Source organism: Lepus europaeus, chromosome 11 (genome assembly GCF_033115175.1).
Source record: "Lepus europaeus isolate LE1 chromosome 11, mLepTim1.pri, whole genome shotgun sequence".
Classification (NCBI taxonomy): Eukaryota; Metazoa; Chordata; class Mammalia; order Lagomorpha; family Leporidae; genus Lepus; species Lepus europaeus.
The window spans coordinates 71,230,066-71,255,441 of record NC_084837.1 but is presented as its reverse complement, the minus strand read 5'-3'; the positions used below and the strand labels follow the sequence as shown (position 1 = coordinate 71,255,441).

Genomic DNA, 25,376 nt, shown 5'->3' with positions numbered 1-25,376 from the left:
TATAAATATCATATGTGATTTGTGGTAGCTAATATATAGAGTACAAAAATGTAATATATATTAGTTAAGTTGACATCTTGAGATTTGTTTATTGTTTATAGTCTTTGTCTATACTCTGGCAAAATAGTGGTCTTTTCCTATTTTCTACTTGTTGAATTATTTATTTAGTGGAGGATTAAGCCTGTAATCATAAACCAAATTGAAAATATGTTATCTCAAAATTTAAAAGAAAAAAGAGAAAGGAATGAAGGAGGGTGGATGGGGGTATCATTACTTATGTGCTTAAAATTGTACATATGAAAATGCACTAAATCTAATCTCTTTATACAAATTTAAAAAGAAGAAAAATGAAGCCATATATGCTTGATTAAGGAATAAAATTACTTTGGTATCCAAAATTAAAATAAAATATCCCAATTATTAGAAAAGAATAACAAGAAGAAAAGGAGCAGGAAGAAGGAGAAGGAAGATGAGAAGAAAAAAATAATTAAATAAAATCAATGAAGTAAAAAACTAGTTCTTGGAGAATTCTAAAAAGTAATACAAAAGGAATTTGAAGGTTGTGTTTCATGAGAGTAACTATAGCAAAAACAAAATCAAAATACAGTTCAACAATGTACTTAGTTGACTTGAGTCCCTAAAAGGCTATGGAAAAAAAAGAGGCATGTGTATTTGCCAGCTTAAATTCTATATATCACCATTTCAACTAGCCTTTTGAAGATGCCAAGCTATCAAACAGAAATTATAAAACATATAAAGAAAGAGCAAATACAGTTAGAGATGAAAAAGGAAATGTAACAACAAATACCACAGGTATAAAAAGAATCCTCAGGAATTACTAGAAAGAGCTGTATGCCAACAAATAGGGAAACAGAAGAAGTGTAGATTCCTGGACACATACAATCCACTAAAATTGAGTCATGAAGACAGAGAAAACCTAAACAGACCAATAACCAATGCAGAGATTGGGTCAATGATAAAGACCCTCCTAATAAAGAAAAACCCAAGACCAGATGGTTTCATTGCTGAATTCTACAAAACATTTAAAGAAGAACTAATTCCAATTCTTCTCAAGCTATTCAAAACAATTGAAAGGGAGGGAATCCTCCCAAAATCCATTTATTAAACCAATATCACCTTAATTGCTGAACAAGAAAAGGATACAACAGAGAAAGAGAACTATAGACCAATTTCCCTGATGAACCTAGATGCAAAAATCCACAACAAAATATTAGCTAATCAAATCCAACAACACATCAGAAAGATCATTCGTCCAGACCTAGTGGTGTTTGTCTCTAATATGCAGGAATGGTTCAACATTTGAAAATCAATGAATGTGATACATCACATTAACAAACTGAGAAACCAAAAAAATATTTTTCATTAGATGTAGAGAAAACATTTGATAAAATACAACATCCTTTCTTGATGAAGACCTTAGGCACTTTGGGTACACAAGAACATTCCTCAACACAATCAAGACAATCTGTGACAAACTCACAGGCAGTATCTTATTGAGTGGGGAAAAATTGGAAGCATTGCCACAGTGATCCAGAACCAGACAAGTTTGCCTACTCACACTGTTGCTATTCAATATAGTCCTGGAAGATTTGGCCATTAGGCAAGAAAAAGAACTCAAAGGGGTACAAATTGGGAAAGAGGAAGTCAAATATCCTTTTGTAGATGACATGATTCTATAAATAGGGGATCCAAAAGAGACTAAGAGACTATTGGAGCCCAAAAGACTCAACTAAGAGACCATTGGAGTCCATAAAAGATTTTGGTAATGTGGCAGGATATAAACAACACACATAAATCAATAGCCTTTGTATACCTAGACAATGCCATGACTGAGAAACAATGTTTAAGATAAATCCCACTCACAAAAGCTACAAAAAAATTAAATACCTTGGAGTAAATTTAACCAAGGATGTCAACAATCTCTATGAAGAAAATTATAAAACATTAAAGCAAGAAATACAAAAGGACACAAAAAATGGAAAAATATTCCAAGTTCATTGATTATAAGAGTTAACTGAAAAGTGATCCCTGTTAAATCTAAGAGTGGAAAAAGAGAGGGAGGAGATGAACAATTTGGAACATGCTCAATCGGACTGGCCGCACATGGTGGAGTTAGAAATGTGCCAGGGGATTCCAACACAATCCCATCAAGGTGGCATGTACCAATGCCATCGCACTAGTCCAAGTGATCAATTTCAGCTCACAATTGATAGCTCTGATAGGTCTAAGAGTCAAAGAGATCACACAAACAAGACAAGTATCTGCTAATACTAACTGATAGAATCAAAAAGGGAGAGAAAGATCCAACATGGGAAGTGGGATACACAGCAGACTCATAGAATGGCAGATGTCCTAAACAACATTCTGGCCTCAGAATCAGCCCTCAAGGCATTCGGATCTGGCGGAAGAGCCCATGAGAGTATAGCAGGCATGGAAAGCCAAGATATCATGGAAAAAAAAAAAGACCTAAATGAATGATCTCTGTGAGTGAGATCCCAGTGGAAAGAATGGGGCCATCAAAGAAGGAGGTACCCTTCTCCGAAGGGAGGAGAGAACTTCCACTTTGACTATAACCCTATCGGAATAAGATCAAAGTCAGCGAACTCTAAAGGCTTCCATAGCCCTGGCAACTCATGACTAGAGCCTAGGGAGATTACTGACGCCATGAACAGGAGTGTCAAATTGTTAAATCAGCAACAGGAGTCACTGTGTACTTACACCCCATGCGGGATCTGTCCCTAATGTGTCGTCTAAAGCGAAGTGATGCTATAACTAGTACTGAAACAGTATTTTTATACTTTGCATTTCTGTGTGGGCACAAACTGATGAGGTCTTTACTAATTACATACTGAAGTGATCTTCTGTATATAAAGAGAATTGGAAATGAAAAAAAACAACCAGGTGTTAAAATGGAAATGGCATAGAAAATTAATTAATTTGAAAAAAAATTATGTAGGATCTCTGTCTTTAATGTGCTGTACATTGCTATTTAATGCTATAATTAGTAATCCAATGTAGTTTTTTCACTTTATGTTGCTATATGGGCAAAATGTTGAAATCTTTACCTAATATATACTAAACTGATCTTCTGTATATAAAGAGAATTGAAAATGAATCTTTACATGAATGGAAGGGGAAAGGGAGCGGGAAAGGGGAGGGTTGCGGGCGGGAGGGAAGTTATGGGAGGGGGGAAGCCATTGTAACCCATAAGCTATACTTTGGAAATTTATATTCATTAAATAAAAGTTTTATAAAAAAAAGAGTTAATATCATCAAAATTTCAAGACTACTGAAAGTAATTTACAGATTCAATGTGATCCCAATCAAGATACCAATGACATTCCTCGCAGATCTAAAAAAAATGATGTTGTGGCCCCTAACTACAACTTCCTGCAAATAGAGACCCTGGAAGACAGTGGGAGTGATTCAAATAATTGGATCCCAGCCACTCATGAGGGAGACCTGGATTTAATTCTCAAATCCCTGCTTGAGCCCCACCTATTGTGGACATTTGGAAGTGAAACAGCAGATAGAAGTTCTCTATCTCTGTCTGTACTTCTAACTCTCTAATGAATTAATTAAATAATTTAAAAATGGGCAAAGTACATTATTACTGCAAATCTGAAAAATGGTATGGAGTTTCCTCAAACTAGAAATAGAAATAGCATGTTATCCTGAAATTCATCTCTATATATATATCCAACAAAATTGAAATTGATGTGTTGAAGTAATACCAACCTAGCTATGTTCATTTTAGCATTATTATAAGCTTACAAGAAATGAAATCAACCTAAATGTTTATAAATGAATAAATAAAGAAAATATATAGATACATAAATTTTTACAGCCTTAATAAAGAAGGAAATCTTATTATTTGACACAACATGGATGGAATTAGAGGACATTATGCTAAGTGAAATAAGCCAGGCACAGCAAAATATGTATTTGTGTGATCTCACTTATGTGTGGAATCTAAAATCGTTGATCTCATAGAAACAGAAAGTAAAAAGGTGAGTAACAGAGGCTGGGACAGTGCAATAGGAGGAAAGGGAAGAAATTGATAAAAGGCTATGATGTTTCAGTTAAGACTAGAATTATAAGTTTTAGTACTCTATTGCACTGCATGATTGCAATTAATATTGTATATTTCTTTTTTAGTTAATAAAGTAAGTAATTTTTTTATTTCCATAAGTAATCCACAAATCCCTTCTCATAAAGCCACATTTCCCATGGAAAACAGAATATGGGTCTGGGCCAATGTATGCTGGCCTCCAAATTCACACTTTCTCCACTACCTGTGACATATCTGCCTCACTATTCCAGTTGTTAGCTCAAAAATGTTCTTTTTTTGATATACTCCATTTAATACACTAAAAGGAAGTGATTCTTTAGAACAAGCTCTACTATTAAGTCTCATGATATAATTCTTTGGGGACAGAGATCCTGCATGGGAAGTTAGTGTACAGTGACTTTGTTGTTTGTTTAACAGTTAACACTCTTATGTATGACATCAGTGCTCACCCAAGGATCTTGACACAAGCTGCCTCAGCTATGGAAGCCTTTTGGATGCACTAGATTGACAAGGCCATAAGCAAAGTGGAAGTTCTTGCTTCCCTTCAGAGAAAGTACATCCTTCTTTGTTGGCCACTTCTTTCCACTGGGGTCTCACCCACAGAGGTTCTTTATGTAGAACCTTTTTGCCAGAGTGTCTTGGCTTTCCATGCCTGAAATGCTTCCCTCACCTTTTCAGCCATACTGGAATGCCTTAAGGGCTGATTCTGAGTTCGGAATGCTACTTATAGTGATTGTACTTCTATGAGTCTGCTGTATGGACTGCTTCCCATATTGGAGCCCTTACTCCTTTTTAATTCTATTATTATTTCCAAACACTTAGTCCTATTTATATGATCACTTTAACACTTGATCCTATCTGTATGGTCACATTACCACTTAATCCTATCCATTTGATCTCTATAACACTTAAGCTGTTATTTTTACCAGGCTGCTTAAGGGAATTTGAGATCTCATGGCAAGTTGTTAAGCTGTACCCTTAGAAGTAAGTCCGTAGGAATGTATGCAGGACTATACTGCTTTGCAGTTACAAACTTAATATATTTACAGTTACAACTTTAGGATCTTGGTAATTCTTCCCACCATACCCACCCTCCCACCACACTCCCACCCCCCTTCCTCTTCCCTTTCTTATTCTCACATTTGTTGTTTACTAAGAACAATTTTCAATTATCTTTATACATATGGTTAACTCTATATTCAGTAAAAAGTTCAATGATTAATATGAAAGAAAAAGATAATGTAAATATTATAAAGGAAAAGAAAATATAGAATAAAAACTATTCCTCAACAGTCAAGAGAAGGGCTGTTCAAAGTCATTGCTTCCTAAAGTGTCAACTTCATTTCTACATGTTGCCTTTTAGGTGCTTTATTAGTTATCACAGGTCAGGGAGAACATGTAGAATTTTTCCCTTTGGGACTGGCTTATTTCTCTAAGTATGATGTTTTCTGGGTTCATCCATTTTGTTGCAAATAACCAGACCTCATTTTTGTTATGCTGTGTAGTATTCCTTAGTATATCCCATAACTTATTTACCCAGTCTTCAGTTGATGGGCATTTGAGTTGATTCCATGTCTATAGTGAATTGAGCTATGATAAACATGAAGGTACAGATTCCTCTTTCATATGCTGATTTCATTTCCCTGGGGTAGATTAGATTCCCAGGAGTAGGATGGCTGGGTCATATGGTAGGTCTATATTCAGACTTCTGAGGTATCTCCACACTGTCTCCCACAGTGGCTTTACCAGTTTACATTCCCACCAACAGTGGATTAGGGTACCTTGTCCCCCACATCTTTGCCAACATTTGTTGTTTGTTGATTTCTGTATGAAAGCCATTCTAACTAGGATAAGGTGAAACCTCATTGTGATTTTGATTTGTGTTTCTATGATGGCTATGGATCCTGAGCATTTTTCATGTGTCTATTTGCCATTTGGATTTCCTCGTTTGAAAAATGTCTAAGCCTTTTGTCCATTTCTTAGCTGGATTGTTTTGTTATTGTTGAGTTTCTTGACCTCTTTATATATTCTGGTTATTAATCTTTCATTAGTTGTATAGTTTGCAAATATTTTCTCCCATTCTGTCACTTGCCTCTTCACTTTGCTGATTTTGTTTGCAGTACAAAAGCTTCTCAATTTGATGTAATCCCATTTCTCAATTTTGGCTTTGATTGCTTGTACCTCTGGGGTCTTTTCCAAAAACTCTTTGTCTAAGCTGATGTGTTGTAGGGTTGCTCCAATGTTCTCTAATAATTTGATGGTGTCAGGTCATAGATTTAGGTGTTTAGTCCATTTTGAGTGGATTTTAGTGAAAGGTGAAAGATAGGGGTCTTGCTTAATGCTTCTACATGTGGTGATCTGGTTTTCCCAGCACCATTTGTTTAAGAGACTGTCCTTGTTCCAGGGATTGATTTTAGCTCCTTTGTCAAAGATAAGTTGGTTGTAAATGCTTGGATTGTTTTTGGGTGTTTCTATGCTATTCCATTGGTCTATCCATGTGTTTTTGTACCAGTACCAGGCTGATTTGATTATAATTGCCCTGTAATATGTCCTGAAATCTGGTATTGTGATGTCTCTGGCTTTGTTTTTGTTGTATAAGATTGCTTTAGTTATTTGGGGTCTCATGTGTTTCCATATGAATTTCAGCATCATTTTTTTCTACCTCTGAAAAGAATATCTTTTGATATTTTTATTAGTATTGCATTGAATCTGTACATTTTCTTGAATTTGCTGAGATTTTCTTTATGGTCTAACTTGTGGTCAATCCTAAAGAAAGTTCCATGTACAGGTGAGAAGAATGTGTATTTTGTGGCTGTGGGATGGAAAGCTCTGTAGATATCTGTTAGTGTCCATATAGTGTCTATAGTATTGATTAACTATTTCCTTGCTGATTTTCTGTCTGGTTGATCTGTCTATTGCTGAGAGTGGGCTATTGAAGTCCCTCATTACTGTTGTATTTGAGTCTATGTCTCCTTTTAAATCCATTAACATTTCTTTTAAATATCCAGATGCCCTGTAATTAGGTGTATATACATTTGTAATAGTCATATATTCCTGTTGAATTCATCTTTTAATCATTATATAGTTTCTTTCTTCATCTCTTTTAATAGTTTTTGTGTTCAAGTCTATTTTGTCTGATACTAGTATGACTACACCAGTGCTTTTTTGGTTTCTGTTAGCATGGATTATCTTTGTCCATCCTTTCACTTTCAGTCTGTGAGTATTGCTGTTAGTGAGATGTATCTATTAAATTTTTCATTGCTAGTATTTCATTCTGATTTCTCTTTAGTATCTCAATTTCATGAGAAAAATTTCCATTTTGTTTCATGAATTTGCTTCTGATTGCTTTAAGTAATCTGATGATTAGTTTTCTTAATTCTATTTCTGGCATATTTTCAATCTCTTCGTCTTCACCTTATACTATTGAAGTGTTGTAGTGTTCCTTTAGGGGGCTCTTATTTTCTTCCTTATTCTTATTTTCTTATTTAAGTTTCTTCCTTTTTTTGGCATTTGTGTAGTTTTTTTAATTGTTTGGTGACTTTTATCTTTGATTTGTGTCTCTGTGGCTTAGTGGGATGTCTGTACTTTCAGTGAATGCTTAGATATGTGTGCTAGATGTTGTCTGGGTGCTCTGTTCAGTATTCCAGGGTGGAGCAAGTACCCAAGATAAGGCTCCTGTGGGGCTTGGTAGCTTTCCTCTGGCTATCTGGATGAAGGAGGGTGGTCACCTCTGTTGGTGTGACCCATCCTTCTTACAGCTGTGTGACACCCCCGTGTTAGTCCCTGGTATGTTCACCACTCATTGGACTACCTAATGAACTGTACCTTTGATCTACAGAGTCTTTCCTGTGTGAATAGTTCCCTCTGTTATGAGCTGCAATAGGTAACCAATTAACTGGGGCATGTGAGGAAGTTCTCTGTGGTTGCCCAGAGTCTAGCCATACTTTGTCTCAGACTCAGGACCCAGGGTGGGCTTTTTTTCTTTGGTTAAATCTGTGGGTTGCGGGCAGGCATGCAGAGCCCCTGCCCACTGGAGCCCAGCTCACTTCTCAGTGGTTGTAGGCTTCTCAATGTAGGTGGGGCTTCCCTTTACCGTTTGCATGAAGGGGGAAGGAATTCTTCTGAATTGTTATGGCCCTCATTGTTTGGGTAGGGGGTGAGGTGCCCCCACTATTGCTGGGCACATACATGGGAGGTAGGGGTGGCAGACACCTGCCTGCATAAAAAAAGAAACAAACTAACAAAATGTCTTCGCCCTGCTGGCTGCAGGTCTCTGCTATAGCAGGGTAGAGGGAGGGGGGAGGAAGGGGAGAGAAGTGCACCACCTCCTTGTTTGTTTGTTTTCTCTTTCTGCCTCTGCTGTCCAAAAGGGGTTGCATGGAACTTTAAAATCAGTTTGTCAAGCTCTCCCTCCTGCTGCTATTCTCAGTGCTTGGGCCTGCAGATTCCCCTCTCACCTGGTCTGCTGGGGCCAGCATTCTCCTCCCGGGGTTCAAGCCTCCCCCCCTTTTTTTTTATTCATATCCGCTCTTTCAGCATAGACCTGGGCCTTCTCTATTATTTTCACTGGGTTTCCTACCATTAATTTCCCACAGCTTTTTCTTAGGCAAGTAGTTTCACCCCTTTTTAAATACTAATTTTGCCCTGCAGGTTCAGACCATCCTGTCGCTATTCCATCATCTTGGAACTCCCTCTGAAATGTTCTTTTGAAGATGAGTGTGTGTGTTTGTGTGTGTGTGTGAATAATGTGTATTTCAAAATTCATGTAAGAATGTTGTTTAAATATTCTCACCATAAAAAAGTTAATGGACATGTTAATTAGTTTGACTGAATCCATCTACAGTGTATATACATAAATCCAAAGAATCATATTGTAGTCTGTAAATTTATACAAATATTATTTGTTAACATCAAATACTTGTTTTTAAATGGGGAAAAGACCTGACAGATGTTTCTCAAAAGTCTCCCAAATGGCCAGAAGTTTTCTGCAAAAATGCCAAAACATTAAAGCCACAGTGTGTTAGAATGGCTATCATCAAAAGGATGAAAGATAACAAGTGTTGGTGAGAATGTAAGAAAAGGGAATTTTTGTATATTGTTGATGAGAATTATTACTACAATCAATATGGAAAATAGTATGGAATCTCCTCAAAGAACTAAACATAGAAGTACTCTGTGACCCAGAATTTCACTTTCTGGGTATATTTCTAAAGGAATTGAAGTCAGTATGTTGAAGAGATACCTGCATGTCCATGTCTGTTGTAGCATTATTCATAATAGCCAAAATGTGGAATAAAACTAAGTACCCACTGATGGATGAATGGGTGAAGAAAATGTTGTATATACCTGTCTACCCAAAGAAATATTATTCAAGCCCTATAAAAAACAGAAAATCTTGTTATTTATTGCAGTGTGGTGAACCTGGAGGACATTATGCTAACTGAAATAATCTAGACACAGAAAGACAAATATCTCATGAACACACTATATATGAATCTTAAAAAAATGAACTCGTACAATTGAGAGCAGACTGGTGGTAACTAGAAACCTAGGTTGGGAGCAGGGAGTGGGGAGATGTTAACATGATGTGGTTAAATAGAGGAAATAAGTTTTTGAGATCTGTTGTACCACAGGTTCACTAGAGGTAATAATACAAGGTTGTATACTTTGGCCGGCACCGCAGCTCACTAGGCTAATTCTCTGCCTGCAACACTGGTACTCCGGGTTCTAGTCCCGGTTGGGGCGCTGGATTCTTTCCCAGTTGCACCTCTTCCAGTCCAGCTCTTTGCTGTGGCCCAGGAAAGCAGTGGAGGTTGGCCCAAGTCCTTGGGTCCTGCACCCACGTGGGAGACCAAGAGGAAGCACCTGGCTCCTGGCTTCGGATCAGTGCATCGCCAGCCATGGCAGCCATTTAGGGGATGAACCAACGGAAGGAAGACCTTTTTCTCTGTCTCTCTCTCTCTCACTGTCTAACTCTGCATGTCAAAAAAATAAAAAAAGATTGTATACTTCAAAATTACTGAGATTTAGTTTCAAATGTCTCTTCTCAAAAATTAGGTGAGATGCTGAATAGATTAATGAGCTTTGTTTAATCATTACACATTATATAAATATACCAAAACATTACACTATATCCCATAAGTATAAACGGTTATGATTTGATGATATAAAATGAAAATAACTTTAGAAAAAGAAAGACTTCAAGTAAGCCACTTAACTTTATACATTAAGGAAATAAAAAAGACAAAATAAAATCCTAAATCAACAGAAGAATGGAAATAATAAATATTAGAGTATAGACATGTGAAAAAAAAGAATAAAAAATAGAAAAAAGTCAATAAAACCAACAATTCAAGTAGATCAACAAAAAAACGATGCCCTAGTTAGAATGACCAAGAGAAATAGAGGACTCAAATAATAAAATTAAAAATATAGTACTGTCAATTTTGCAGAAATCAAAAGGATTCTAAGAGAGTACTATGTGAACAAATTATGTCATATAGATGAAATGGACAAATTCCTGGAAGTATGCTACCTGACAAGGTTGAATCACAAATCAGTAATCAAAATACACTGTAACTATTAAAGATTTTGAATCAGTAATCAAAAACATCCCAACAAAGAATTCTACCAATAATTTTAGAAGAATGAACACTAATCCTTTTCAGAATCTTCCACAAAATTAAATAGGAGGAGTTAGTATTATTTGATACTAAAAGAAAAGACACTACAAGAAAAACAAAACCTCTTATGATGAATATTGATGCAAAAATCTAAAAAAAAATATTAACAAAGCAAATCCAGAAAGGATTATAAACCATATCCAATGAGACTTATTGCTGGAATTCAATAATAATTTAACATACAAGTGTATTAAATAGCTTGACCTAATTAGTAATTCATATTCTCTATAGCTGCAAGTTACATTTTTTTTATGAAGCATACATAAAACATTTACAATCCTATGTTTTGCTAATTCATCACTTCATTTAAGGTATACTCATCTATGATCTGGACACTAGGTCGAATTACATTAATCAAAGACATATTTTGGAAGTTTACATCTTGTAACTTTGTTTTTCTTCTTCATACATGTTAAGTGTAGATTGTGTACTTGAAACATGCTTTCTTGAGTAAGTCATATATAGAATTTTATTTAATTCTCACAGAATCACTGTTACCTAAGTGACCATGAACTTCTATTAACATCATCATTATTTTTGCTATTACCTCCTTCCATAAAGTTATTAAACAAGTATGAGATTTGATTGGGAGGTAGGAGACCTTGATTCTAGTGTGGCTTTTGCCTAGTTAGCTAGATAATTTTGAATAATTCTTTTGTAAAGATTTATTTATTTATTTGAAAGATAGCATTACAGAGAGGCAGAGAGAGAGAGAAAGAGCAAATGAGAGAGAGAGGGAGAGAGAGGAAGAAAGAAAAGTCTTCATCGGCTGGTTCATCCCCCAAATGACCACAGTGGCCAGAGCTGGGCTAATCTGAAGTCAGAATCCTGGAGTTTCTTGTAGGTCTCCCATGTGAGTGCAGGGGCCCAGGGACTTAGGCCATCTTCTACTGCTTTCCCAGGCCATAGCAGAGAGCTGGGTAGGAAGTGGATCAGCCAGGACTCGAACTGGTGCCCATTGGGATGCTGGCACTGCAGGCAGCAGCTTCACTCACTACACTACAGTGCTGGCCCCTTTAATAATTCCTTAAATTTTCTGAGCATCAGTGCATCCATTGAAGTACAGAGACAAGCTAAGTAGTATCTGACTTAATTTTAGGTGTAAGATCCTATGTATCTAAAAATCCGTTTTTTGATTTGCTAATTTCATAGATACTACTATAAAATGTTATAATCTTTTGCTTTTGTTACCAAAAGTTGTCAATTCCAGTTTCTGTTTGTATAACTAACCTCATAAAAAATTTGAACTTCTTAATTTATGGATTTGTGGATTTGGACTCTAATTCATCCTTCATTGCATATTAATGCAGTGATTCAGAGTGCTACATTGGGACTTTGCTTAAATATTATATATATATATATATATATATGTGTGTGTGTGTGTGTGTGTGTATATATAGGGTCCTTTCTTCTTACATAATTATTTTCAGTTTTAGTATTATGTACAATCTTACTAGTTCTGGCTTGCTCATCTATCTGAGTAATTGCTTTAATTTCACACTGAGTTACTAATAATGAAAGAGTAAAAATTGTTACTGAACAATGGAAGGTAGCTAATTCATTGGTTGCTTTCTACATAACACCTGTGAAAGAACCTTCAACCTCAAATGTTTGTGTGATTTCTGTGTCCAAGGAACTGATCTAAGGATTTCAAATACACAGCTATGTAAAACATGATCTCTATCTTTATTTAATTTTACTTCATGCCTTTGATGTGTGGATATTGTCTATGTTTGACAGATGAGGAAAATGGGACTTAATTAACTGAAAGGGTAATATAACTAATGAATAATAGAACCAGTATTCAAAGTCAGGTCTGCATGATACCAAAACCTATACTCCTTCCACTATACCAATTGATCTGCCCTTTAAGAGGAAATAAAGTCACTGATTTTACACAAATTCCAATTTTAAACTGTAATACTGACTATAATTTCATGCATGTTTTATATCTTAAGCCTGACGGAGAAAATCAAGATTACTTATTTAATAGAATTTCAGAAAGTTATGTGATACTTTTCGTGAGCATACCTCTAAGTCGAAAGGATACTTTCTTTCAGGTAACAGTAGAGATTAACAGTTATACTAATTATTTTTAGAGTGAATTAAATAGAAAAACTAGCTACTTCATTTAAATATATGTGAGAATATATTCTGTTACTTTTGAAACTAAAATTGGCTTAGTGTGGAATGTGTGATGATAATATTTTAAAGTTACACTGTTACCACATTTCTATCCCAAATACAAGTCTTGCCTCAAAGTCTTCAGAATGTCTTCAGTGGTATCAATACTGTGTTTGAAAAGCGATAATTTAAAACATATTGACTCATAATATATATACATAGGTGTTCTGGTGCTTTTTACTATTTACTAGAAAATTATCATTTTTTCTTATTTTAAACTCATAATATATCTGTTTAAGAGGACTGGACAAGTTTATGTTACATTTAAGGATCAAACATGTATTTATACAAAGCATACAATTATGAATCAATGTTTGCTTTGCTTTTTTGTTGTTATACCATCTAGGGGATAGGTTGATTAAAATAATGTTCTTCAGTAATGTGAAATTAAGAAAATAGAGATTTCATTGAATATTGATAAATTTAAACTCTAGCATTTCAAAACACAACCCATATTCAAATATGCTGCTTTGGCAATCAGTAAATCAGAAATACATAAGTATTTTGGATTTTGGATTTTCAGGGTAAGACAGACATAAGATAAAAAGTGTCATTCACAATGAAAATAAATATACACTCACAAATTTCCCAAATATTTACATTCAATCTTAACCTATCTTATGAACACATATATAAAGTATAGTAGAGAGAAACCAATAAGTAGATTTAGAATAAAGAGACATGGTTTCATGTCCAGAATTTGCTACTAATTGCCTGAGTAGTCTTGGTAAGCCACACAACCTCTCAGGTCCATAACTGGGTTATACATCAAATTAAAGGTTTGTTAGACCCATGATTTTAAATTGTTTTGTGGAACAGTGGTATTGTGAAAGAGAAGTTGGAATTTTCCTCTGTTAATATTGAAGTTTTTTTCTTACTTCCAGGAGGTGGTTTAATGGTTAGAAAATTTATAATTAAATTGTCTACAAATTAGAAGTTCTGTTTTTACTACATTCTTTAAGCTAATCTTTTTTGTAGTTTTGATGTATTTACTAATTTGCTCTATAGATTCTGGATATTAATCCTTTATCAGTTGCATAGTTTCAAATATTTTCTCCCATTCTGTTGGTTGTCTCTTCACTTTGCTGAGTGTCACTTTTGCAGCAGAAGCTTCTCAATTTGAGGGAATTCCATTTGTCAATTTTGGCTTTGATCGCCTGTGCTTCTTGGGTCTTTTCCAAGAAGTCTTTGCCTATGCCACTGTCTTAGATTTTCTCCATTCTTCTCTAGTAATTTCATGATATCAGTCATAGATTTAGGTCCTTGTCCATTTTGAGTGGATTTTTGTGTACGGTGCAAGGTGCAGGAATGAAAAGTAATAACATGGCCAAAAGCAAGCTGTAGGAAAAAAAATATATTTCAGAAACTAAACAATATCTTTGGTAATAGGACACATAAAATCTAACATAAAATCTAAAATTAATCTAATATGATTCTTTTTTGATAGATATATCCTGATTGTTTGACACAAGCTATCTATGTAACATTCCAGGAAGCATTCCCAGAATCTAGTGAGATCTTTAATGATGAATTTAAAGAAGATATAGGAAATAACATATTTCTTTGGATGTCAGGTATGAATATATGCATTTTGAATATTGATTCTTATTTTTTTCCTAAAACTTTGGTGTTTCAGTATTTTGTTTACTTCAATCAAAAAAGGTGGTTCTTGATCTCATAAAACATGCCATATTACTGCCTCCTTTAAAATAATGATGATATTATATTTTGTCCAGTAAGTTTGTTATACAAAATTTAATGGGTTATTAACTTCAGAACCCAAATAATTTTCTAAGCAGTGTTATTACTGTAGACAAATGAATTGCCACAGAAATGAAATCACAACATCCTAAGAAGAATTTAATGCCTGTGGATTAGCAAAGTTAATCGTAGCAACAACAAAAACCAAACACTGTTCAATTCCTTACTAGATGAACACAAGTGCTTTTACTAAGCATCAAGCAAAAAGAATCAATACAATTTATTTCCAGGTATAAAAATTATTCACTTCATCTTTACGATGCTACACAATATATCTGACTTTCAACAAAAGGTATAAAACATACCAAAAAAAAAAGAAATAATAGAAGAGATGAAGCCATCAACAGACAAGTTTCAGAAAAGACTCAGTGAAATATCAGTGAAGAAATCTGAATAACCTATGATTAATATGTTAAATGCTCTGGCCGGTGCTGCAGCTCACTTGGCTAATCCTCTGCCTACAGCTCTGGCACCCCGGGTTCTAGTCCCAGTTGGGGTGCCAGATTCTGTCCCAGTTGCTCCTCTTCCAGTCCAGCTCTCTGCTGTGGCCCAGGAGTGCAGTGGAGGATGGCCCAGGTGCTTGGGCCCTGTACCCGCATGGGAGACCAGGAGGGAGCACCTGGCTTTTGGCTTCGGATTGGTGCAGCATGCCAGCCGTGGCGGCCATTTGGGGGGTGAACCCATGGAAAAGGAAGACCTTTCTCTCTGTCTTTCTCTCTCTCACTAACTCTTCATGTCAAAAAAAAATATGTTAAAGGCTCTGGTAGAAAAGGTAGGTAACATGCATGATCAGATGTTATGTCAGCAGAGATGTAAACTTTAAGAATCAAATACAAATATTTGAAATGGAAAACACATTAACAGAGATGAAGAACAGCTTTGAGGTATTTATAATGAAGACTTGGCACAGCCAAAGAAAGAATCTACTAATTTGATGATAGATGAGTAGAAATAACCCAAAATGAAAAAGAATTTAAAATACACACAAAACATCTAAAAGTATAATTGAAAATCTCTAGAGAAGAGAGAAAAGAGTGGATAGAAAAAATATTTGAGGAGTTAATGTCTGAGATTTTTCAAAATGGAAAAAATACTTTTTAAAAAATTGTCTGAATAACTGATTATCATATGTTTAAGTATAAGCAATTATTTAAACTTTACACTATGCAAAAATTAACTGAAATGGATTATGTATCTAAGTGTAAAATCTAAAACTGTAAAACTTCTAGAAGAAAGCATAGAAAAACAGTTTGTGTCAGTTTATGTTAAGCATAGATTCTTAAATAAAACATGAAAAAGAGAAGTCTTGATAGATTTTACTTCATCAAAATTAAGTTCTTGCGCTACTCGGAAGACATTGTTAATAAAATGAAAAGACAAACCACAACCTTAAAGAAACTGACTTATCATCTATGATAAAACATTTTATCTGGATATATGAAGAACTCAAAATTCAGTGAAAAAAATCAAACTTCTCAACTTTAAAATAGGCAAAACATTTGAACAGGAAATTTACCAAAGAATGTATGTGAATCTAAAAGTAAAATTTCAAATTATTGGCATGACTATACTAATTCAGGAATAAATAGACAACTGTCATAGTAATTGATAGAATAAACAAGCAAAACACAAATAAAAACCAAATAAAACATAAAGGATTTACACAACATGGTTAAAAAGGGTGAAATAGGTTGAAGCACAGCCAGCAGTAACAGCAGCCAGGAGTCGTGAGCGACAGCGGCAATCAGCACTACGGCGAGCGGGTCATCAGTCATCACTATTACACGAAGAATCACTGAGTTTTGATTTCCAGACATGAGATTATAAATACAATGAGGTTATGTATACAATTTCCTATGAATATAAATCTCATTTTACTTCAAATAACATGAGGTATGTGATTAAATAATGACATCTACTTTTTCTATCATATATGCCATCACCCAGAATTTGTCATCCTGATAGAGCATCAACATGAATTCAGATGGTGTGGTTCTGTGAGACTGAAAGGGGGCATCATCATGTGGGTCACTCTACATCTTTGAAATTAGTGGATTTTCAAGGTACTGACAGGTTATTATGTAGAAGGAATTGGTCCATGAAATAAGAATTCATGAAGGAGTATCGGCTTATCATCATCACTCACACATGGCATTTTTGGTTTTTTGTTCTCCAGAATTTTATTATGTGGCCTAGATGTTCTCAATCCCAATGTAGGAATGCTTCTATAGGGAAGAATGTAGGAGTTCAATGAATTTTAATGTATGGCTGCTGCCATGTCACTTTGAGCTCCCTTTGTCTCAGAAGACCTACTGGCAAGAAACGCCTTTATCCTTGCAAAAGTAAAAGACTCTGAACATGTAATAGGTGGTGAAAAGAAGTTTTTTCCTGCCGTGTGTTGCTGGATATTTATAATCTTATCACAGGCCAAACAACTTTATTAACTTAAAAATTAGCCTGTTATAGATGTATTGATTTATTGAAGTTTGAGTTCTCTCTGTGGTTGCCTAATGATTTATCAAATGATTTTAAAGGCCTCATAGAACCAGTGGGCCATATGTTCTCGACTTCTGATAATAGAAACGAGAAATCATAATGAAATGAAGAATTCAATAGATCAATTGACAAACACATTAGAGAGCCTTAAAAACAGAATAGGCAAAGCAGAAGAGAGAATATCGGACTTAGAAGACAGAGAACGGCCGGCGCCGCGGCTCAATAGGCTAATCCTCCACCTAGCGGCGCCGGCACACCGGGTTCTAGTCCCGGTCGGGGCACCAGATCCTGTCCAGGTTGCCCCTCTTCCAGGCCAGCTCTCTGCTGTGGCCAGGGAGTGCAGTGGAGGATGGCCCAAGCCCTTGGGCCCTGCACCCCATGGGAGACCAGGATAAACACCTGGCTCCTGCCATCGGATCAGCGCGGTGCGCCGGCCGCAGCGCGCTACCGCGGCGGCCATTGGAGGGTGAACCAACGGCAAAAGGAAGACCTTTCTCTCTGTCTCTGTCTCTCACTGTCCACTCTGCCTGTCAAAAATAAAAAAAAATAAAAAAATAAAAAAATAAAAGAAGACAGAGAACAGGAAAGGAAACAGGCAAACCAAAGAAAAGAAGAGGAAATTAGAAATATAAAAAATATTGTCGGGAATCTACAGGATACTATTAAAAAACCTAACATTCAGGTTCTAGGAGTTCCTGAAGGCATGGAGAGGGAGAAAGGATTAGAAGGCCTTTTTAGTGAGATACTAGCAGAAAATGTCCCAGGTTTGGAGAAGGACAGAGACACCTTAGTACAGGAAGCTTATAGAACCCCTAATAAACATGACCAAAAGAGATCCTCACCACGACATGTTGTAATCCAGCTCACCACAGTGAAACATAAAGAAAAGATTCTAAAATGTGCAAGAGAGAAATGTCAGATTACTCTCAGAGAATCTCCAATTAGACTCGCAGCAGACTTCTCATCAGAAACCCTACAAGCTAGAAGGGAATGGTGAGACATAGCCCAGGTACTAAGAGAGAAAAATTGCCATCCCAGAATATTATATCCTGCAAAGCTCTCATTTCTGAATGAAGGTGAAATAAAGACCTTTCACAGCAAACAGAAATTAAAAGAATTTGTTGCCACTCATCCTGCCCTGCAAAAGATGCTTAAAGATGTGTTACACACAGAAACACAGAAACATGGTCATCAATATGAAAGAAGGTAAAGGAAGGAAACCTCACAGCAAAAGATCACAGGAAGCTCAATTTCTTTTTGACATAGAATTAAAATCTGATTCTCTGTTAAAGCAATGTGTTAAAGTAATCAAATATGTTCTCTTGATGTCTGTTAAATTCTAATTGTTCAAAAACAGCTGAATTTTTATTAAGAGCTATGGGTTATTTAAATATGTGCTTACTTTCAAAGATTTGAATAATCACCTTGTAACAATGATCAAATTTGGTCTATGTTATGTCATGATTTTATGGAATCTTATTTCAACCAGATATTTTGGATTTTGAGCCTTCTTGGCATTCTTGACAGGCATTCAAAAAATCAAAGATTCAAACAATCTGGACTCTAAAATTTCCAGTAAATCCTGGACTTTGGTTTTTCCAGTTTGGTCCCAACTGAAAAAATCGAAGGACCTATGTCTCTCATCTTATAGAGACACCAACTAATCAGGCTATTTGGATTATATTAGAAGTACAGTCAAGATGTGACGTGGTACTAAATTTTAAGTTCCTATAATGGAAAATGCTATTAATACAAATGTTTGAGAATTAAAAAGTCTAATGATCTTGTGTTACTAGACATGATAGTTATCTTAATGAGAAAGCCCCAGAGGCCTAAAGGGTTAAATACTTGTAAAATCCTGCAGGTGCTTTCAAAAATACTGTGAAGTAAGCAAGTGTCTCTTGTTGGTTGATGAGTTTATAATTTTAAACATGGCAACTTAAAGTCTTTTGTCATACACAGTTATATATGATTTGCAGCTCATAAAACTAAAGTGTTGTTGGTTCTGTGTTTAGCTGTCCTCCTATAGGTTCCCATGGGCTTTTTCCAGCCACTTCTATTGTATTCAGTACTTTGGGATGGCTCTGTAAACAGATGAAGCCAATAATGTATTAACAGTACCAACTGAGAGAAAGTATGGTTAACTGAAGTGACTAAAACCAAAAAGCAATTCAAATCAATTGGCCATCTGCAAAAAGAGTTAAAGATTTTAAAAGCTATTATTAAAATTGCTATATTGGTCTATTATGTTATGTTATATGTGTGTACATATTGTATGTCCACATGGGAAAATTTTATTAAGAATTTTATTTTAATTGGCTTATAGATAAGATTGTCCATACATTTAAGCTGCTAAAATTAATCAAAGATACATTTTAATTCGTGTGACCTGAATCTCTGCATCATATGTTTTATACTTTTTGGTAGAAAGAAACTAAAAACATTTTATATGGTTGTGCTTAAGTTTACTGGTTAAACAAACTACACCATGTTAGATATTTAAGAGGTGTTTCCAAATACATGATTCTTAAAATTTATAGAAGGCATTGGACCTTCTGGTAAATGTTTTCTTAAGTTGTTATCTAATGGTTGAAACTGTTTGCTAAGTATTCATGTGATATTGCTATTGTCAGCAAGCGATCTAGGACTTGCTCCCTCATTTCTCTATTCTAAACCCAACTTGTTCTTTCATTTCTCTATTCTCTTCAAGGTAGGAAACTAATTCTATTATGAAGGAATCTGTAGGATGCACAATTTAACCTTTAGACCTTATAAAAGAGATGGCTAACATTTTTCTGTAATAGCATAGCCAAAATAAGAACTTAAATAATAATCTCGTAGCTAGATTTACTTCGCCATCAGCAAAGTATACAGTAAGTAGAAAAAACCTCCCTTTCAGACCAAAGGGAAAGAAAGTTTTAAAGTGAGAATATAATTTTCCTCATGGGCATTGTCTACCTTTGAAAAACTACTACAGAACATGCCTGTGACTATAGACTTGTAGTTCAGGCCACCAAAGATTAGAGATGGGACTTGGGCACTCCCTTGACTTGCATCCTCTGGTCTGCTTTAACACAAACCAGGAGGAAAAGAATGCTCGGCATCAGAAGCAATGGGTGGCAGGCCTATTTATTAATCGCTGATCTGTACAGTGATCTGCCCTCAAGGAGACCCAACAGGCCAGTCCACTGCAGTGGCTTTCAGTGTGGAAAGCCTGGGCTTCAGCAGAAGTCAGCTTGTGAAGAGCCCTGGCAGCTCTGCCAAGAGTTGGATCACTGCAAATGGACCTGCCCTGGAGTCGAAGGATGCCCAGGTCAGAGCCACAGATCTTATTGGCTCTAAGCTGAAAAGCCCTTCACTCAGCCCAGCTTCCAAAGTGACCACTGCAGCTGAGGGGACGGCCAAGTAGGGTCAGCAACATTGCAGGCAGAACTGTAAATTTCTTGTTAGAGATGCCACCTGCCTTTACCTGGCCAGCTCTCCTCCCAGGCCAGCCAAGTAATGAAAGTCAACAGAGTGCCTTCCCCTAGGAGGTTCACACCTCCCTTAGGATGTACGCTATGTGAAGAGATAGATAGGTCTGGGCCTCTTAACTTACAAGGCCTAAAGCCCACCAGATTATTATCAAGCCCTTTCTGTCAGGTTCTATTTGCCTCTCAATCAGAAAACTTAATTGTAGCTTAGACAGCACCTTTCTTAGCTCCTCTAATAATGACTCCTTTGTTCTAGACCCTGTCTAGCGCACTTGGGCCTCATTCCTTTGTAATCATAACCTCTACTCTACCTCCAATGGCTCTACTCCCAACCTGTGTGTACTGATGGTCCTCTTCCGCACTTATTGCTGTATAATTGTTCAGACCTGGTAAATGCCACTCTTAGGATCATTGGTTACTATCCTCACCCTGTCTTATATGACCTTGTCTAAATATGATTAGAGTCGGCAAACTTGGAAGGCTTCCATAGCCTTGGCAACTCATGACGAGAGCCTAGGGTGGTTACTGGCACCATAAACAAGAGTGTCAATTTGTTGGGTCAACAACAGGAGTCACTGTGCACTTGCTCCTCATGTGGGATCTCTGTCCTTAATGTGCTGTACATTGTGATTTAATGCTATAACTAGTACTCAAACAGTATGTTTCACTTTGTGTTTCTCTGTGAGTGCAAACTGTTGAAATCTTTACTTAATATATACTAAATTGATCTTCTGTATATAAAGAGAATTGAAAATGAATCTTGATGTGAATGGAAGGGGAGAGGGAGTGGGAGAGGGGAGGGTTGTGGGTGGGAGGGAAGTAATGGGAGGGGGAAGCCATTGTAATCCATAAGCTGTACATTGGAAATTTATATTCATTAAATAAAAGTTAAAAAAAATTTTAAAAAGGGTGAAACCAAATTTACATATAGAATACTGCAATTGAACTATACACATACTTTCAAACACAAAATGTTCATAAAATTCTCCATATATTTTGCCCAAAATCAAATGTTGCAACTTTCAAAGAGTTTAAATCACACAAAGCATGTTGATTCATTGAATGCAATTACATAAGTTAGGAACTATGATCCAGAAATGTAGAGAGAATTGTTTCATGTGTGTGAAAAATAAAAAGTGCCTAAATAACTCAATGATCAAAGAATAAATCATAATGGAAATTATAAAAAAAATGGTTTTGAACTAAGAAAAAAGTACTGTGTATAAATTTATATATATATACATATATATATAATAGCAATTAAAATAATTCTTAGAGTATTTTGTGGTCCTTAATGCAATTGCTTAAAGATATATAAATTGAAGATCAGTGGTCTAGGCACCCATCCCAAACAGAAACTGATCCTTCAGCCATTTCATTTTTTTCAGTCTCCAAAAAGAGAAAACAGAAAAGGTATGGACAGAAATAATCAAAAAAGTACTTCAAAAATTTATAACTTCTGAGAAGAGTTTTGTTTCCAGTTTGAAGGGTATTATCTAGTGTTTAGGACAAGGGATTAAAATGATGTGTGCATTATTTTAAATTCTCATAATCCTTAGACAGAACATGTTACAAGCTTCTAGAGAACAGACAGCACAAGAAACATGGTATCATCCCTCTTATCAGCTACTCTTAATGCAAAAAGACACCTTACAATCATTAAGTAAACTGAAAATAGATTCTTCTAAAAATTAAGAGTGGGAATAGGAGAGGGAGGAGGAAGAAGGGTTGGGGTGAAGGCAGGAGGAAAGAGGGGTGGGAATCATCACTGTTTCTCAATCTGTATTTATGAAATGCATGGAACTTTTATAATTTAAATCTTTTTAAAAAGCTAAAAGACAGTGGAAGAATATTTTAAAAATTCTGACATCTGAGTGTATTTAGAAACAATTTTCATAGTAAAGGGGTGGTTGGGAACTAAGTTATTTATGAGTACATAGAAAATAAGTAAACAAAAATATCAGTTATTAGCTTCAGAGAAAAAAATTTTCCCAACAGAGTAATTATAGTAAACCATGTGACTCAGTTGCAAATAAAATTTTATATAGTTATAATAATGTAAATGTTTTTATTCATCCAATGAAAAATGTAACATTTTGGGTATTATGTAAAGGTTGGAAAATGAATTATATGTGGTAATTTGAGGATGGGAAAATTAAAGACTATTAAGTAATTATCTCCCCTCATTGGAAGTTAATAGATAATGCCTAAAATTAAAACATCAAGAAGTAGCAACATAGTCCTGTTTCTGGTAAGATATGAATACCAAAAAAGTTGTTGATGTGGAGATGTGTGAGGAACTATTTGGATTTTGAAATATAACTCTATATGCTTGAAAATATTTTCTGAAATAAAAAAAGAAACTTAAGTTCCTGTGTATGCAAGCTACCTAGTAATTGCAAAATTATTTGGAAAATCAACTCTTTTTATTTCTGATGCCATTTATTTCTAAACCCTGTCTGGTAAAAATTTTCTAGGAAATATTTGAATAGATCTTACTGAAGTTTAATATTTAAAACTTATCAAAGCTAAAGATAAGAAGATACTTCACTTAAGTATTATCTTCCTATTTTAAGGTCATTCTTTGAAGCAATCCATCTTAAGTGATCAATTTTTTAAAAAGATTTATTTATTTTTATTTGAAAGGCAAAGTTCCAGGGAGGCAGATGTAGAGTAAGAGGCAGAGGGAGAGGTATTCCATTGACTGGTTCACTCCCCAGATGGCTGTTACAGCTGGAGTGCTGCAGATCAGAAGCCAGGAGTCAGGCAGGGGCCAAAGGACTTGGGCCATCTTCCACTGCTTTCTCAGGCACATTAGCAGTGAGCTGGATTGGAAGTGAAGCAGCTGGGACTCGAACCGGCACTCATGTGGGATGCCAGCACTGCAGGTAGTGGCTCTACCCACTACACCACAGCACTGGCCCCTCAATTTTTTATTTGTATTTAATGTTAGGATTACTAATTATTATTATTAATTATATATTAGTAGTTAATTGGGGAAAGAAAAAAAGATCAACTGACTTATATTAAGTGAATATTAAATTCATATCTACCTCAACAGCAGACAGGAGCTAGGTTAAATTAAATTTTGTATCCGTTGTGGTTCATTGAGTGAACCACTGTGTTTAAATGTATCTATACATCAGGACTAAGTATGGTTCATATGTAAAATGGCATGGTTGATCAACAAGAGAGTATTATTAACACTATTAAAACTAGGGTATTATCAACACTAGAATATATAGTATTAGTCGTTCATTTTCTGTATTTTGATACCTTGACATCTGGGGCCTTGCTGATTTTAGAAGGACTGCTCTTCTTAGGATTAATAAAATAGTAAAGATAGTAAACAACTTGCCAGTAAACATGCTTCCCAAATATAAACCAACCAATCCAAAACTAACGACACTTCCTTTACCAGGCTCTCCAAGCTCTAGCCACTAACCACCTGCCATAATCATCCCAGATGAGATAACAGACAAGTAGAAATAGCCCCTATGACCTAGAGTCCACTGAAATTATTCAAATGAGCTGGTTATAAGCTTGCTTATCTTACCATGCTCATTTCTCCTAGGAAAACCCTATAAAAGCTCTTGCCCATAGTTTCATCCTCTTCCTCCTGACTGACCCCAGTGTTTCCTAATATGTCTCCTGTGGTATAAAATGCTCCTTCTCTTGAGTATTTTGAAAAATAAACCATTTTTAAAATATTCTCATATATATGAGAATATATATATATATATACATACATACATAGAGATAGATAGATATTTCCACATATGAGAAAAAACACTTGTTAGTCTATCTGTGCCTGGATTATTTAACTTACCATGATGATCTCCAGTTCTACTTTGTTGCAAATGTCAGAATTTTATTCTTTTTGATGGCTGTGTAATATTGAATCATGTATACATACCATATTTTCTTTATCCATTCATCAGTTGATGGATATCTAGGATGATAACGTATCTTTGCTATTGTAAATTGGGCAGCTATAAACATGGAAGTGCAGGAATCTTCTTCATATACTGATTTCATTTTCTTTGGATATGTTCCCAGAAGTGAGATGTCTGGGTCATATGCTAGGTCCATTTTTAGTTTCTTGACAAATCTGGAACTGATTTCTATAATGATTTCACTAATTTTAATCCCACCAAAATTGTATTAGGATATTTTTCTCCATGATATTGTGAGAATTGATTTTTAAAAATTTTTTGGATGATAGCTTTCTAACTAGAGTTTGATATACTTCATTGTGATTTTTATTAGCATTTCCCTTATTGCTAGTGATTCTGAGCATTTTTTCATGTGTCTGCTGGCCATTCCTATGTCTTTCTTTGAAAAATATCTACTTATATCATCTGCTCACTTATTAACTGGATTGTTTTGTTGTTGTTGAGTTTCTTGAGCTCTTTGTATATTCTGTATATAAATCCTTCATCAAATGTATGATTTACAAATATTTTCCAAACACACTGTTAGTTGTATTTTCACTTTGTTAATCATTTCTTTTGCTGTGCAGAAGCTTCTTAGCTTGATATACTCTTATGCATCTATTTTTGCTTTTATATACTATGTTCTAAGGCCCTTCCCAGAATAAACCATCTTTTCAATGGCAGTCAGCTGATCTGTTAACTTTACTATATCTCAAATATTCTATTGCTATAAAATATTTCAAGACATAAG

The 25,376-nt window shown here is 35.3% G+C and overlaps 1 protein-coding gene across 1 annotated transcript in view; it reads left to right on the top strand.

Moving 5' to 3' along the window:
• Positions 1 to 25,376, top strand: part of FAM227B (family with sequence similarity 227 member B) — a 216,648-nt gene that overhangs the window by 34,951 nt on the left and 156,321 nt on the right. The window contains exons 9-10 of the mRNA XM_062205873.1: positions 12,735 to 12,836; positions 14,408 to 14,534. Coding sequence (XP_062061857.1) covers positions 12,735 to 12,836; positions 14,408 to 14,534 — 229 coding nt within the window. The remainder of the gene's footprint in view (positions 1 to 12,734; positions 12,837 to 14,407; positions 14,535 to 25,376) is intronic.